Source organism: Mizuhopecten yessoensis, unplaced genomic scaffold, assembly GCF_002113885.1.
Source record: "Mizuhopecten yessoensis strain PY_sf001 unplaced genomic scaffold, ASM211388v2 scaffold716333, whole genome shotgun sequence".
Taxonomy (NCBI): Eukaryota; Metazoa; Mollusca; class Bivalvia; order Pectinida; family Pectinidae; genus Mizuhopecten; species Mizuhopecten yessoensis.
This window is the reverse complement of record NW_018480064.1, coordinates 532,317-548,912: the sequence shown is the minus strand read 5'-3', so window position 1 is coordinate 548,912 and position 16,596 is coordinate 532,317. Positions and strand designations below refer to the sequence as shown.

The 16,596-nt window shown below is 38.3% G+C and overlaps 1 protein-coding gene across 3 annotated transcripts in view; it reads left to right on the top strand.

The window, feature by feature from the left end:
* The window catches only part of LOC110443248, a 20,121-nt gene extending 4,580 nt beyond the window's left edge, over positions 1–15,541 (top strand). Inside the window, exons 1-2 of one of the 3 annotated variants that reach the window (XM_021487339.1) lie at positions 7,098–8,135; positions 13,331–15,541. In XM_021487339.1, the coding sequence (XP_021343014.1) occupies positions 13,441–14,937 (1,497 nt within the window). In that variant the 5' untranslated portion in view covers positions 7,098–8,135; positions 13,331–13,440 and the 3' untranslated portion in view covers positions 14,938–15,541. Of the gene's footprint in view, positions 1–7,097; positions 8,136–11,984; positions 12,126–13,330 lie in introns of those variants that run through there. The other 2 variants (XM_021487340.1, XM_021487341.1) reach the window with 2 other exon arrangements.
* The last annotated feature ends 1,055 nt before the right edge of the window (positions 15,542–16,596 follow it).

Genomic DNA, 16,596 nt, shown 5'->3' with positions numbered 1-16,596 from the left:
CCCCCCCCCTAAATCCGCGCCTGCACTACCGCCAGTGAAGCAGGTACACGTCACAGCACGCGATCGCTCGTGCGGAAAACTAGCCCTAGTGCCGCACGTGACAAATTATTCCCCCCACTATACTGCTAACCGCGGGAATATTTAATTGCTCTCTGTTCACATGATTTACACATGTGTGTAGGGACCCATAATGTAAACATACATGCTATTTTGTATATTAGAACAAAAGGGAAACATAACAATGTTTTTCATTTATATATATATATCCAAATACACACACAAATGTATATTTACTTTTAAGAACATCTTATAGCTATTACCGTAGATGTTTATATGTGAATACATTAGTGGTTTTTTTTCAATCTTACGTCGAAGATCATATAAAAAATACTTATAGAATATAATATTTACATTTTCAAATGTCACACTGTCAATATATATATATTTTGTGATTAATTCCAATCGCTTGGTTCGTAGACGTAGCCGGTACAATACTGGAAATGCAGCGCGTCGTGTATATTACATTTATTGGTCCTTCTGGAGCTCGTTTTGAGAAAATACGGCCGTCGCGTGTCCAAAATGAGTCTATTTTCTTAAGATGACGAAGTCGGTTGAGTTGATTTACAATTGACTGGCGCTTGTTAGCTAGGGATTCCACTGTCGACGTGCCATGTTGTTAGGGATTCCACTGTCGACGTGCCATGTTGTTAGGGATTCCACTGTCGACGTTCGATGTTGTTAGGGATTCCACTGTCGACGTGCCATGTTGTTAGAGATTCCACTGTCGACGTGCCATGTTGTTAGGGCTTCCACTGTCGACGTGCCATGTTGTAAGGAATTCAACTGTCGACGTGCCATGTTGTTAGGGATTCCACTGTCGACGTGCCATGTTGTAAGGAATTCCACTGTCGACGTGCCATGTTGTTAGGGATTCCACTGTCGACGTGCCATGTTAGGTATTCCATTGTCGACGTTCCATGTTGTTAGGGATCCACTGTCGGCGTGGCATGTTAGGGATTCCATTGTCGCCGTGCCATCTTAAGGATTCCCCTGTCGACGTTCGATGTTGTTAGGGATTCCACTGTCGACGTGCCATGTTGTTAGGGATCCACTGTCGACGTGCCATGTTAGGGATTCCATTGTCGACGTGCCATGTTAAGGATTCCACTGTCGACGTGCCATGTTGTTAGGGATTCCACTGTCGACGTGCCATGTTGTTAGAGATTCCACTGTCGACTTTCCATGTTGTTAGATATTCCACTGTCGACGTTCCATGTTGTTAGAGATTCCACTGTCGACGTGCCATGTTGATAGATATTCCCCTGTCGACGTGCCATGTTGTTAGAGATTCCATTGTCGACGTGCCATGTTGTTAGAGATTCCGCTGTCGACGTGCCATGTTGTTAGGAATTCCACTGTCGACGTGCCATGTTTTTAGGGATTCCACTGTCGACGTGCCTTGTTGTTAGGTATTCCACTGTCGACGTTCCATGTTGTTAGAGATTCCACTGTCGACTTTCCATGTTGTTAGATATTCCACTGTCAACGTGCCATGTTGTTAGATATTCCAATGTCGACGTGCCATGTTGTTAGGAATTCCACTGTCGACGTGCCATGTTGTTCGATATTCCACTGTCGACTTGCCATGTTGTTAGGGATTCCACTGTGGACGTGCCATGTTGTTAGGTATTCCACTGTCGACGTTCCATGTTGTTAGATATTCCACTGTCGACGTTCCATGTTGTTAGGGATTCCACTGTTGACGTGCCATGTTGTTAGGGATTACACTGTCGACGTGCCATGTTGTTCGGTATTCCACTGTCGACGTGCCATGTTGGTAGGTATTCCACTGTCGACGTGCCATGTTGGTAGGTATTCCACTGTCGACGTGCCATGTTGATAGATATTCCCCTGTCGACGTGCCATGTTGTTAGTGATTCCACTGTCGACGTGCCATGGTGTTAGATATTCCACTGTCGACGTTCCATGTTGTTAGAGATTCCACTGTGGACGTGCCATGTTGTTAGATATTCCAGTGTCGACGTGCCATGTTGTTAGGAATTCCACTGTCGACGTGCCATGTTTTTAGGGATTCCACTGTCGACGTGCCATTTTGTTAGGGATTCCACTGTCGACGTGCCTTGTTGTTAGGTATTCCACTGTCGACGTTCCATGTTGTTAGGGATTCCACTGTCGACGTGCCTTGTTGTTAGGTATTCCACTGTCGACGTGCCATGTTGGTAGGGATTCCATTGTCGGCGTGCCATGTTGTTAGAGATTCCACTGTCGACGTGCCATGTTGTTAGGTATTCCACTGTCGACTAGCCATGTTGGTTGCTTCGGTGCTTTCGCTTGTTTCCGTACACTGGTCGCGATCCGTATATCTGGTGAACCGTATAATGATGAACGCCTTCCCGTCAGTAATTGATCCTAGGAGGTGGCATCTGGACTTTGGGTCTATGGCGATTTTCAAATTTGTACTGCATATTTTCCTTATGGCCTCTAAAGGTTTGAAGTTTTTTTTATCCTGGCCTGAGGGGACGGGCACATTGACAAATTTTAAACATGTACGCCTTGAATATTGTTCATGCTCATCAAGTGTATCTTTACTTTCCTGTTGGAAACGGTGACGTTTTTCATTGAGAAGGTTTATTTCAGTTTCCTGATGGGCTAATTTGGACTTCATATCCGCTACATTCCCATCGAAACATTTAACTATTATTATCCGTTGTTATAGGGCCTTTGCAACCAGGCAACATCTTTCTCAACTCTTTGGGGAGCATACAGCAGGTGCTGCCATTTCGGCGCTCACAGCTAGCATTCAACAATTCTAGCACTACCCAACCACGTTCTCATTTAGAGCTGAGTAGACTGGAACAAGCGGAGTGAAGTATATTGCTCAAAGATACAACACAGCGCCGTGCCGCGGCTCGAACCCGCAACCCTTCGGTCACGAGTCCGGCGTCCAACCACTAGACTACCGCGCCTCCTCACAATGGACTCTATTTTTGGGTCATTAGCTAGAACGTCAGCAACCGCCTCCTCAATCTGAGGTTTCAACCTCGAAGACAGAGATTAAGCTATAACCGAGGACACAAGGTTGCCCTCTGGTTTTGTCAGTGCATTGATCAGTTCATCAAGGACATCCGGATCAGAAAACTAGGGATGATGGAGAGCTTTCATGAGAGGGTCGTTTGGAATCTTGTTAACATGATAAATCCGGAGACGAGTCAAACCCATTCTTTTAATACCTTGACCTGACAAGGGCGTACATTGTCCGGCATATAGTTTGACTTATCACCTGTAATGGGTACAGTACCAGTGTCACCGCTTACCTGTTCAGGTGAAAAAGCTCCGGTAACTGAGCGCGCCATATTGTTCCGTGGTGTGTCCTTTGTCCGAAATCTCCAAAATGGGACACTATTGAGAATAAGATAAGTCCAATTTCCAACATAAGAATAATGACACAATGATGAAAGAAATGTGCAAGTTTCTGATGTATAAGAATGCCTCAGAAAGATAGTAAATCAGTAAAAAATATTCCCCGTTCCTAAGAGTGACTGCTGTCTATATCATCACGTGATCAGGTCTATAAGAATACAACATCTACAGAATGAAAATCGATAAACATGTCATCTATTCCCATTGCTATAGTTCTGAGTGTTACTGAGGTGTGAACTAAACGGGGCTCCAGCTTAATGGTTTTCTGTGTTGTTATTTTAATGAAACGATATTGCTATTTTCTAAATAGTTGAATTACAGTCAATAAAATCAAGGAATATATTCGTGACTTTCAAATCGATGACGCCATATTGTCTGTAAATTAATTAATTGCAACTGCATAATTCAGTTTGTTCTCGTTAATGTCAGATTCAAAAGGTTTAAGTCTGTTGCATTGTACGGATGCTGAACATCAGCGAACTCATCCGAAAAAAACATGATTTTATGTCCACCAATGAAAGCGTTAGCAACTGTTAATGCAGGACTTGAAACTCTTTGTCAAGGCTTTGCCAGGTAGCAACATTGAATCACTGGCCGAACCGATAAACGAACGCCGCCCAGGTATAGGGAGTTATGGTTCGTATGCCGACGGTAACACGTCGATACTAACTAGCTGGATGCATGTCTGAATAGAAAACTTATTTAAGATAGTTTATTTAAAATATACACATGTTTATTAGTAAAAGGTGCTAATTTGAACAAATATTTTGGAATAACGCGAGATACAATTATATACTTATTCCGTCTTTGCATATTGCAGAGTTATCTTCTCTTGGGAGCAGGTATTGATTGTTACGTCATTGGTCTGGGTGAGAAAATTACGTCGTTTTCTCAAAAAAAAAATGACGTTACTCTCGCAAACAAGTGACTTAACAATCAATCCCTGCTCCCAAGAGAAGATAACTCTGCAACACGCAAAGACGGAATACAGTTACCAACATTGAACAGATCCCTCATACCCAAATTCTTTTACTCCATATACAAATGTGGTTACTTGATTTCCTTATGTTTGAATTCCCGCCTCCAAATATCAGTTAAAACAAAACGTTCCCTCCCCCAACTTCTTATAGATGGGTGATACAACCCGAATGGTTGACCTTTTGGATTTAGATTGTGCTAATAACCAAATACAACTAGCTACAACCGTCGGTCAATTGCAACATTCATTTTGAAAAAAAATCATAGCTTATGATAAACCATAGCTACATGTCTGAAGTAAATTTATTTTACTACTTTTCTATATGAAAATTTAGTCTAAGACACATCACTCTACTAAGCGGCGTGTCTTTACTATAATATTTGGTGATAAACGCTAATCTGTTGTTGATAGCTACTCTTAAGGTGTCCCTGATATACAGTCATTGCGGAACACGCTGAGTTTGAGCTCACGGTGGAGCACACTCGTTTGTGCATTACAACAGCTCTTTAATATTATCTACGACAGACGTTTTCGATTCCAGGGTGTTTGAGAGAAACCTACCGCTGGAACATGACATTCCAAAGTCGCGGCAGTGGTATGCAGCTTTGTCACTTTGAAAACCGCTACTAGACCTTTAAAGGGACATCAGTCACTCTTGATATTTGATCTCGTCAAAGCTGTGTCACTCCCAAGACACAGCAGTATGAATGGTTTATTAATGTGAAAAATACTCCTGGACCTTTAACGGGACAACTCAGATTTCCGTAGTTCTGTGGTAGTATACGTTACTAGTTAGGAATGACCCACACTGATGAGATGTAATTGTAATTTTTACTGGGGCATTACAATAAACGCAGTCTTGTCCATGACTATTTAAGGAATGACCAAGATTTTGTTTTGGTATATACGGTATATACCGGAAAAAAAGTGCACAATTTTTTCGGTATATCCCGTATATACCAAAACAAAATCTTGGGCATTCTTTATAATTTAATTTAAAAATAGTAGACAAACACGTTGTAAATGCACAGTTAAAGATTTATTTAATTTTTACGTAAACTAATCAATTTCGCTAAAAAAAAGCTGCGTTGTAATTTTGCATTCTGAAGTGTAAAAAGTAGTTCCGTCATCAGTTGTTTTTCTTTTTAGGTATATACGATATATACAACAACAACAAAAAATATGGGAGATAGGCAAAATTATATTATTCAAACATAATGATCTATTCTACGTCCTATCAACCACTAAAGTCGTATAGACATATTACTCTACCAATTGTAAGCTTAGAATAACTGGAATACAGTGTGTCTAGTCAACCCTTTCAATTTATCACGTACCTAAACAAAGGTATATGTTTCCCTACCCATTGTAAGCTTTGAATGACTAAACCACAGCGTGCAGTCAACCTTTTTAATTAAGCAATGAATGGTTTAGCACATGCTATTATGAACCAATTACACACATTTCTATTGATGACAAACTTTGTTAGTTTGTCAGTAATTGAAATGTGTGTTGTATCATGAATGATCAAAATATAAAATGAGAGAATGAGGAATGCAAGCAATGAATGGAGAGATCAAATATGGAAATGCTGAAAGCTTTGCTGAGACAGAACAACTTGTCACAAAGAATCGCAAATATAAATCACATGTTTATACATCACAAGATTTGTAACATATCTAACAAGTTTCAAATAAAAAAAAAACATAATTAAAAAACAAAACCTTCAAATATTGCAACGTTTGTTGTTCAATATCCCGATTCATTTCACTATTCTGTACATTGGCAACAATTTAACATGTACGTATCAGTCACCTAGTAGTCAGTCACGTGTGTAGTTCTACTATTTTAGTTGTAGTAGACGCTATCTGTGTAATACGATCCCCTTTTAACTCGGCTATTGCTGGGGAACACGGACAACTGTAAACAGGTCTGGTTCAGTGCTGAGGAACACGGACAACTGTAAACAGGTCTCGTTCAGGGCTGAGGAACACGGACAACTGTAAACAGGTCTCGTTCCGTGCTGAGGAACACGGACAACTGTAAACAGGTCTGGTTCAGTGCTGAGAAACACGGACAACTGTAAACAGGTCTGGTTCAGTGCTGAGGAACACGCACAACTGTAAACAGGTCTCGTTCCGTGCTGAGTAACACGGACAACTGTAAACAGATCTGTCTCAGTGCTGAGGAACACGGACAACTGTAAACAGGTCTCGTTCAGGGCTGAGGAACACGGACAACTGTAAACAGGTCTCGTTCCGTGCTGAGTAACACGGACAACTGTAAACAGATCTGTTTCAGTGCTGAGGAACACGGACAACTGTAAACAGGTCTCGTTCCGTGCTGAGGAACACGGACAACTGTAAACAACTCTGGTTCAGTCCTGAGGAACACGGACAACTGTAAACAGGTCTGGGTCAGTGCTGAGGAACACGGACCACTGTAAGCAGGTCTCGTTCAGTGCTGAGGAACACGGCCACCTGTAAACAGGTCTCGTTCCGTGCTGAGTAACACGGACAACTGTAAACAGGTCTGGTTCCGTGCTGAGGAACACGGACCACTGTAAACAACGCTGGTTCAGTGCTGAGGGACACAGACAACTGTAAACAGGTCTGGTTCAGTGCTGGGGAACACGGACAACTGTAAACAGGTCTCCTTCCGTGCTGAGTAACACGGACAACTGTAAACAGGTCTGGTTCCGTGCTGAGGAACACGGACCACTGTAAACAACTCTGGTTCAGTGCTGAGGGACACAGACAACTGTAAACAGGTCTGGTTCAGTGCTGAGGAACACGGACAAGTGTAAACAGGTCTGTTTCAGTGCTGAGGAACACGGACAACTGTAAACAGGTCTGGTTCAGTGCTGAGGAACACGGACAACTGTAAACAGGTCTCGTTCAGTGCTGAGGAACACGGACAACTGTAAACAACTCTGGTTTAGTGCTGAGGAACACGGACAACTGTAAACAGGTCTGGTTCAGTGCTGAGGAACACGGACAACTGTAAACAGGTCTGGTTGAGTGCTGAGGAACACGGGCAACTGTAAACAACTCTGGTTGAGTGCTGAGGAACACGGACAACTGTAAACAGGTCTGTTTCAGTGCTGAGGAACACGGACAACTGTAAACAAGTCTGGTTCAGTGCTGAGGAACACGGACAACTATAAACAGGTCTGGTTCAATGCTGAGGAACACGGACAACTGTAAACAGGTCTCGTTCAGTGCTTAGGAACACGGACAACTGTAAACAGGTCTGTTTCAGTGCTGAGGAACACGGACAACTGTAAACAGGTCTGGTTCAGTGCTGAGGAACACGGACCACTGTAAACAACTCTGGTTCAGTGCTGAGGAACACGGACAACTGTAAACAAGTCTGGTTCAGTGCGGAGGAACACGGACAACTGTAAACAACTCTGGTTCAGTGCTGAGGAACACGGACAACTGTAAACAGCTGTGGTTCAGTGCTGAGGAACACGGACAACTGTAAACAGGTCTGGTTCAGTGCTGAGTTACACGGACAACTGTAAACAGGTCTGGTTCAGTGCTGAGGAACACGGACAATTGTTAACAGGTCTGGTTCAGTGCTGAGGAATACGGACAACTATAAACAGCTCTACAACGTTGTGTATATTGTCGTTCGACTTTCGTTTATGATGGAGTGTACTCGACCTTAATTCAAGAAGTTATATTTTGAAACATGGATTTACCAAATTTACGTAAGTTTATCATAGTTATTTTTAGCTCTTTTGTGCAATGTGATGAACGTAAGTTGACCAGTTATTTTTAGCTCTTTGGTTCATTGTAATGAACCTAAGTTGACCAGTTACTTTTAGCTCTTTGGTGCATTGTAATGAACCTAAGTTGACCAGTTATTTTTAGCTCTTTGGTGCATTGTGATGAACGTAAGTTGACCAGTTTTTTTTAGCTCTTTGGTGCACTGTAATGAACCTAAGTTGACCGGTTATTTTTAGCTCTTTGGTGCATTGTGATGAACGTAAGTTGACCAGTTATTTTTAGCTCTTTGGTGCATTGTGATGAACGTAAGTTGACCAGTTATTTTAAGCTCCTCGGTGATGAAGTGTAATACGTTTTTGACAAACTGTATTCCGTCTTTGCGTATTGCAGAATTATCTTCTCTTGAAAGCAGGTATCGATTGTTACGTGATTTGTTTGTGAGAGTAACGTCATCATTTTTTGAGAAAACGACGTATATTTCTCACACAAACCAATGACGTAACAATCAATACCTGTTCTCAAGAGAAGATAACTCTGCAATACGCAAAGACGGAAGAATCACCTGTATGTTTTACTTTCATCGTCCGAATCTAACGTTGTTTGCTGGGCTCGAGAAACATTCGGTAAATCCTTATATTTATTTGTGCGCAAAATAGATGTTATACTACATCTACAGCTTTAATATACACGTAATTATTTAAGTTCAATAAATATCACTGTAATAACTTCTATGTTCTCCGCAGTGATTCTTAAGTGGGGTGATAATTACTTTATAAGTAGTCCCAAAAAATTTCATTTTTCAAATTAACTTATCAATTCGTCCTAAAATGACCCCACAAATTCGTCCGGTGTTTAGAAAACTTAAGACTAGATACAGTAATAATATTAAAAGACAAAGCCTGAAAAGAGCGAACCATTTGGTAATCTCTAATATTTACTGATTCAGCTGTATTTAATGTTGGTCGAAGTCGAGGAACAACAATAAAAATCAAGTTCTAATGATCTTTTTAAGACGAACATTTATGTAGAATATTTATCGCCGAGGTTCATTATCGCTTGGTTCAATAGGCATATTACATATCCAAGAATTTGTACACAGTTCACAAAATTTAAATTATACCAACCGAAGTCGTGCTTTCAAGTGCAACTTAATGGTGTTCCCAGCCCAATGTAGATATGTTCCCCGCTGGAATCGTCTTTTCCGGATACACCCCGCGTATTACATAAGGTATAGTACACGGTTTCCAAAAGTTAAACGTTAAAAACGTCACCCCAGTGAGAGTTTGTTATACCTCATCTGTTTACAGAGCATCTGATTGGAATGAGTAGATCATTTGACGTGGAATAATTCCCTTTTGTGCTCGAGATTTCAAATTCATATTTTTCTTAATTCGGGACGTTAAAATTTGAGTATGGGGTATCATTCACGAGTTTAGAGTGACTGAAGCAGCAGACAACCATGAACCATAGGCCATACACTGTCTACTGTTGTGTTATCCTAGTTCGGTATAGTGATATGAACTTGTAATAGCGAAACAAAGAATCATGTTTCCCTGTCACAATGTATAGCTTGTATTTGATGAATTCAATAGGAAGTTAAGTAGACGCGTGATTTTGTTATTTATCGTGTTTATTCAACTCAAAATAGTTCATTTTCAAACGAAAAATCAGCGCGGGAGTTCGCTTGGGTTGATAAATGTATTCATTGGTGTTTAAAAGGTACACAGATAAACACATGTAACAAGTTTTATGGTTTATGCTTGGACACGGGTCGTCATTGCAAAGTATATCACAGNAGGAAAAAAAAAAAAAAAAAAAAAAAAAAAAGTAAATATAAAGATTGCGACAAAGCATCTCGTAAACACTTAAGATGTTATGCAACATCGTTCCTTTCAAACATGTTGACTATCAGACGGTAGCATTGAAAATATCTAGTTCAATCCTTAACTCAGTAACTAATTCATCATGTTTATTGTTTTTAAATATGGTAATGAATCATGAATGTTTTTCGCACCTCTTTAATCATGTTTCAAAAGGGCAATATGTGTATTACACTCAAGAATGGATATACATTGTATACAACCTTCAAAAGATTTTCAAATTTGAAATATTTTTTAATGTAAATTATCAAACTCTTTCACAGAGCGCATATAATATGAAGGCTTCTGTATAGACTGCCCATGTACACCTAATAGCAAGACGCTAGCTAAGTACGTAAAACTAGGGCTACATTGTGTACCCCATAGATCTCTGGCACACATCCTATCTTATCAAAATCAAAATAAATTAAAACAACAAAAATAGCATTGTTATAAAAAAGGTTTTTTAACCTGCCGCTCGGCCGTACACGTATATCTTGTAATTTGAATTTAAACCAACGTGTATAAACTTCATGACTGAATTCCGAATTAGCTCTACGAGAGCGTGACTTCTCGGGTGAAGAACAATTATTACTTTGAGATTTTTAATTATAAACGTGTACTTTAGAATTGTTTCATGGCCAATGCCAGAGATTCAGAGATTTTTTATTATCACTCAGGCACACTATTGTGCGCAACAAGAGGTCATCATAAAGTACAATATAACAATGATATGGTTGACCGTAAAGCAATCATCTTACTATGCTAGCGTACAATAGTGGAAACTATTACACTCCTCATACAATGATAAACACAATATTACACTGTACTATCATACCTTATTATAATAGACAGTATAGCGCACTGGTCATACAATGACACTCATCATACACTGTGATATACATTATTACACTCATTTTACAATACTATTACGATGGTATAACACATAGCATTACATTCACACATACCGTTCGTTCACACTGTGGTATAGCAGGCACTGTTGCATCCATCTTACAGTACAATCCTACAATAATATTATTACAGTATTACACATATATTACTCGCACTCCATGATACATATATTATAGATAGTATACCACACCATACAGTGCAATCATACCATGGCATAATAGAGACTATACTACTCATCATACCATATAATATTACAAAGGTATAATAGACAGTGTTACAATCCCATCATACAATACTGCAATAGACAGATAACAAACAAACCATGATAAGCAAGCTGTAACCACACTCATCTTGCAATACAATTATGTTAGGTTTAGCAAATGATCAGTAATATCTATATGTATACAAAAGTTTACAGTTTGATGTGTGAAATTCACATATTATTTTTTAATTGTCTTTCTAGTAATTGTATGAACAGCGATAGATTTGATAATATTCTAACATTACATATTGATATTAATCCTTTCATTTTATGAACAGATGGATTAGAGGTGTAATAAATAGGTATATATTTTCTGCGGATTTGACTTACATAAGCATTTGAACATATAAACAAATAATGATACTCGCTTCCAACTCCAGTAAAACAAAGCGGACAGATTCTGCCTTCACGTGGTGTTCTAGTCCATCGCCCGCTGACCTATATACGGTTCCGCTAGCGACTCCATAGAAGCCAAACTGTAGCAGTATATATAAGCTTTAATTAAGCCTACTCAGTTTGATACGCCGGTATATTTAGTATCATAACAACTACAATTTAAGACATACATTGTAACCAACTTTATGAAACTCACATTTTATCGTTTGGGATGAAAAAATATTCATCATTTTCAAATTTGAAGAAATGTGTTGTAAAGCTGATGACACGTAAAATTACTGAAGTCGGACTTGATATCTGTGATATTATCTTAAACTGTATAATAGTTTGTGTTTTAAATACCCGCACTGTACTTAATGAGCTCCAACGTTAGCGCTATGAAGTTTACCCGGAGTATTTAATGTCACAGTGTCGACTGAACGAATTCCATCTGACGTTAAATGTACATTATTTTATCGATAATATTGCAACATCGAAGTTGATATTTTGTGACACTCCAGGAGAAGAGTTTAGATACGGCATCTAGACAATGTTACTAGCAGGTAAAATATCCAAATATGATAATGTTTTGTATAAAACTTATAATGTGTACCAGTGTGCTGTATAGACTAGTCGTGTACAAATATGTTCTCTATTTTTAAACCTACATCTGGTCTATATGGAATTTTGCGTTCATATGCTTGTAATTTAAAAATGAGTTTGAAAAATGAGATGTGAAATCGTTTTTGACACATTGAAAATAAATTTTTAATCACGATTAAGTGTAAACTATATATCAACAAGATGTCCATGCTCTCTCTCTCTCTCTCTCTCTCTCTCTCTCTCTCTCTATCTCTCTCTCTCTCTCTTTCTCTCTCTCTCTCTCTCTAAAAAAAAACCATAACAAAATTTGTATTAAATGTTGGTTGAAGAATGAAAATGAGTGTGAACATTAATACTGTAATTATTCTGTAATGCTGAAAATGTTTCAAAAATAAAAAAATAAAAAGAAGAAGTCCATTTAGTCACGTAACATGTCAGAAATTACAACTTATGTTCATAAACTCATGTATAGGCAAAATCAGGTTTCTCTATAAACATGGATTAGTTAACAGAAATACATTACATTTCACACTAACATATGCACTATGTTTTTTTTAATAGATATAAGCTTAAGTTGAACATTACAGACTAAGTCACTGATTTGTTAGCAATTACAATTGACTTCCTGTAATATCTATCATGTGATATACAGTAAAGACGGATTTTACCGACACTTGACTTTACAGACATCCTGTTATAACTGATATATGATATACAGTAAAATATGTTTTTACCAACATCCGACTTTACAGACATCCTGTAATAACTGGCATATGAAATACAGTAAAACCTGATTTTACCGACACCTGACTTTACAGACAGTTTGTAATAACCGACATGTGATATACAGTAAAACCTGATTTTTAACCGACACCTGACTTTACAGACATCCTGTAATATCAAACATGTGTTATACAGTAAAACCTGATTTTACCGACACCCTGAATTTACAGACATCCTGTAATAATTGCATATCAATAGACTTTACATACACAAGCATTGGGCAAATACAGTGAAAACATTAGTATGATATGTAATGTACTTTTTGTTTGTAGATCCGTGATATATTTTAAATATATCACTAAAGTTTCTTATATTTTAACAATTTTCTGTTTTTATTGTCTTCGTATGAACAACTATTTTTTTGTTTATTATTTCCATAAAGCGGCCAGCGGTTTCGGAGCCCTCCAACAAGATACACGTTTTGGTCAAACTGTCGCCCTGGACATAATCGGAAACGATAAGTTATTCCAAAGTCCTTCCAAAACTTAAAGAATGGCAAAATACCGGGTCAAGACTGTCAAAATGAAATCAGCCTTCCGCGTAGGGCATTGCTGTAAGTGGATGTACATGGCCATGGTGATTTCACTAACCATCTTGATCAGCCTCGAACTCAGTTTATATGGTCAACTAAAGGAAAAGATTTCTTTGCAGAAAGAGAGACGAGGTCGAAAACACCGAGGGATTTTGGAATCAAGCAATGATTTACTTCGCCAACAGGAATCAAAGCATGCAGCAAGGAGCTGGAAATCTGAATCCGACTCCGATATAAAAAAATCTAAAAAGATATTTCGTACTGGCCAAAGAGTAGAAAAAACCATGGATTTAGTCGAAGATAGAGTTAAACAAGGAAAAGGGGGCTCCATCTACTGTGAGGGGAATTTAGAAGTCTTCAATTTGGATATAGTGTTAATGAGAAACGTCCTTCTGGACACACGACAACTCAAAAGTAAAATCAAAGGAGGTGAAACAATTCAAGAGGTTATGGGTCAAGACGAAAGTGCTGAACAAGTGACATTAAAACCAGGATTTTTCCGGATTCCCTGTGCGTCAATACCATTACAAAAATTTTCACCAAGGTCGTATTTTTCAAAATGGTATCTTGCGTTGTCCGAGAGAGAAATTGACATCCCTTCTAAATCTACAGAAATTTCCAATTTTACGGTTTTCATTAAAAGAGGAGACTATGCCAATATGTACTGGACGATTATAGAATTGTACAACACCTTTCTAACGATACGCCTGTTCGGGAAAGATCCAAAATCCTCGTCTGTAGTACTGGTCGATGCTCATCCACTAGGCAAACTGGAAAATCTGTGGACTCTCTTGTTCGGAAACGTTATTCGAATAGGAAGTATGCACGGTGATATATTCATAAAGGAAGCTGCGTGGGTGATACCGATATCGGCTTCCCCTATTGGCCAGGCCATTCCAAGTCTTCCATTTATACGCGATTTCAAAATGGCACTTTACAAGGCAGTCGGGATTAATGTAATTGTACCGATGTGCGGAAAAGGATTAAATCAAACGATCATCACTTTAATTTTAAGACATGACTACGTTGCACATCCCAGAAATCCTTCAGGGAGCGTAAAGAGAAAGATATCGAACGAAAAAGAACTTATTAAACATTTAGATACAAAGTTTCCAGGAGGCCGTTTAAACGCTGTTCAGTTAGACAACTTTTCGATAGAGGAACAAATTCGGATTATATACAACACTTCCATTTTAATAGGGGTGCACGGTGCTGGATTGGCGCTTACCATTTTACTACGTCCCGGTGCTTCCATGTTCGAAATGTTCCCATCGACGTACAAAAGATCTCCGAATCAGCATTTTCAACAATTTGCGGTGTGGGGAGGGAGTTGGTACGAAAGTTGGTTCAGCAATGATAAACTATCCCCGAAGAACGAGTGGATTCGGATTCCTACGGAGATACCCACACAGTTGATTGAAAAATCTCTTCGTCGGATGTGTAACACATTAACATAACCTCAAAGGCGCTCTTTTTACTGATACTTTGATGCACTTTACTTTATGGGATTTTAATCCTATGCAACTGATTAGCACGGATTCACTGGATTTGTAGCATGATTTTGTTTTGAATAGTTGCTGATCAGAAATTGAAACATGATATCAGAAATCACCTGTTTATATAATCTATTAGACTAGAATTTTAAACAAAACTTTTTGTCTGTACAATTCAGCATTGGTTCGTCTGATTCTAAAGAAAAGTGTTGTGAATCCAATTTTGTTTTACATCGTTATAAAATCAGGTGACCAGTGGACTGGCATTACATGTATAAATGACCATTTATGCAATCAACACATCATTTACGGGTGTCAATATTTCTCACTCAACGTTTCCAATTCATGATTCCTCTCTTTAAAACTACATTATCTGTTATGACTGTAGCGCATGCGATGCTTATTTTTGTGCAGTGTACATAATATATATGACCCAAATTGTATGATCTTAAATGAGTTTTCATTTCATATAAGATTTTATGAAACGAGTCTTAGGAGCTTTTGTTTTTGCGAGCCTTGGCGAGCAAAAATTAAAACTTCGAGACGAGTTTCATAAAAGTTCATGAAATTAAAACAAATTTAAGATACTTTTTATCACATAACACAGAAAACTTAGATTTTGACAGGTTTTAAAGCCAAAATGTATAATCAAACGGAGACAGCGATTTTGTTGCGCCATTTACAATTTATGACGTCACGTCATTGTCCATATTATGACGTCACAATCGATTTCTGACTGGCACAGCCAATGAAAAACGCTCCAGGGTATATTACTCTAGTGACATATGTAAAAATATTACACGGGTGAATTCACTGGATAACAGGCCGATTATGTGATAAATATGATATATAAGATTAATTCTAAACGGTACGGGTTTATAAGTGTAATTATGTTCTTCAGAAACTGCGATTCATTCCCTACCGGTCTTTCATATCCAGAATTTAAACACTCTCATCGTTCCGATTATGTTAGTCGGCATTGTTATTCGATATATTATTGTTTTTTTAATTCACATCTCCATTTTTACGGGTTATTACTGGGTAGGTGTAGGTTTTATGTAGTTCAAATTTTTGGGATTAACACTTTTACTTATGGGTTCTTAAATCTTCTTAATATAATTTCCAAACTTGCAAAGTGAATTTTCTTGGATACTTGGATCTAGATTTTTTTTTAAAATCGTAAATCACTTTATTTTCGCGTGTTTGTATTTTTAGCAGACGACTCGAGATATTCATTCGAATTAGCGGAATGCACAAATCGTGAAATGTTACAGATTTTCAGTTTAAATTTGTTATAATAGACAAAAGGTTAGTGCTGGCGGAATGGATTTGTCGTCTGTATAATTACGTAATACGAATATTGGGGTAGAAAGGTTTGACATTAAGGTACTAGTATTTACATGTGTTGATGTATGTACGAGTTTGTGTCGCTTTTATGTTTTCAGAAGAGAATTTCCATTCTTTCAATAGTTATTTTAGAATGAAATTCCTTTCAGATTTCAAATACATTAATCGTGGTTGTATGTATTATATAAATGTGGCAAACCTTCGATATAGCTTTAAGATTGAAGCAAAATAAGTGCTCGTGAATACTGAATGAGTAACAGTATATTTATGGGGGCG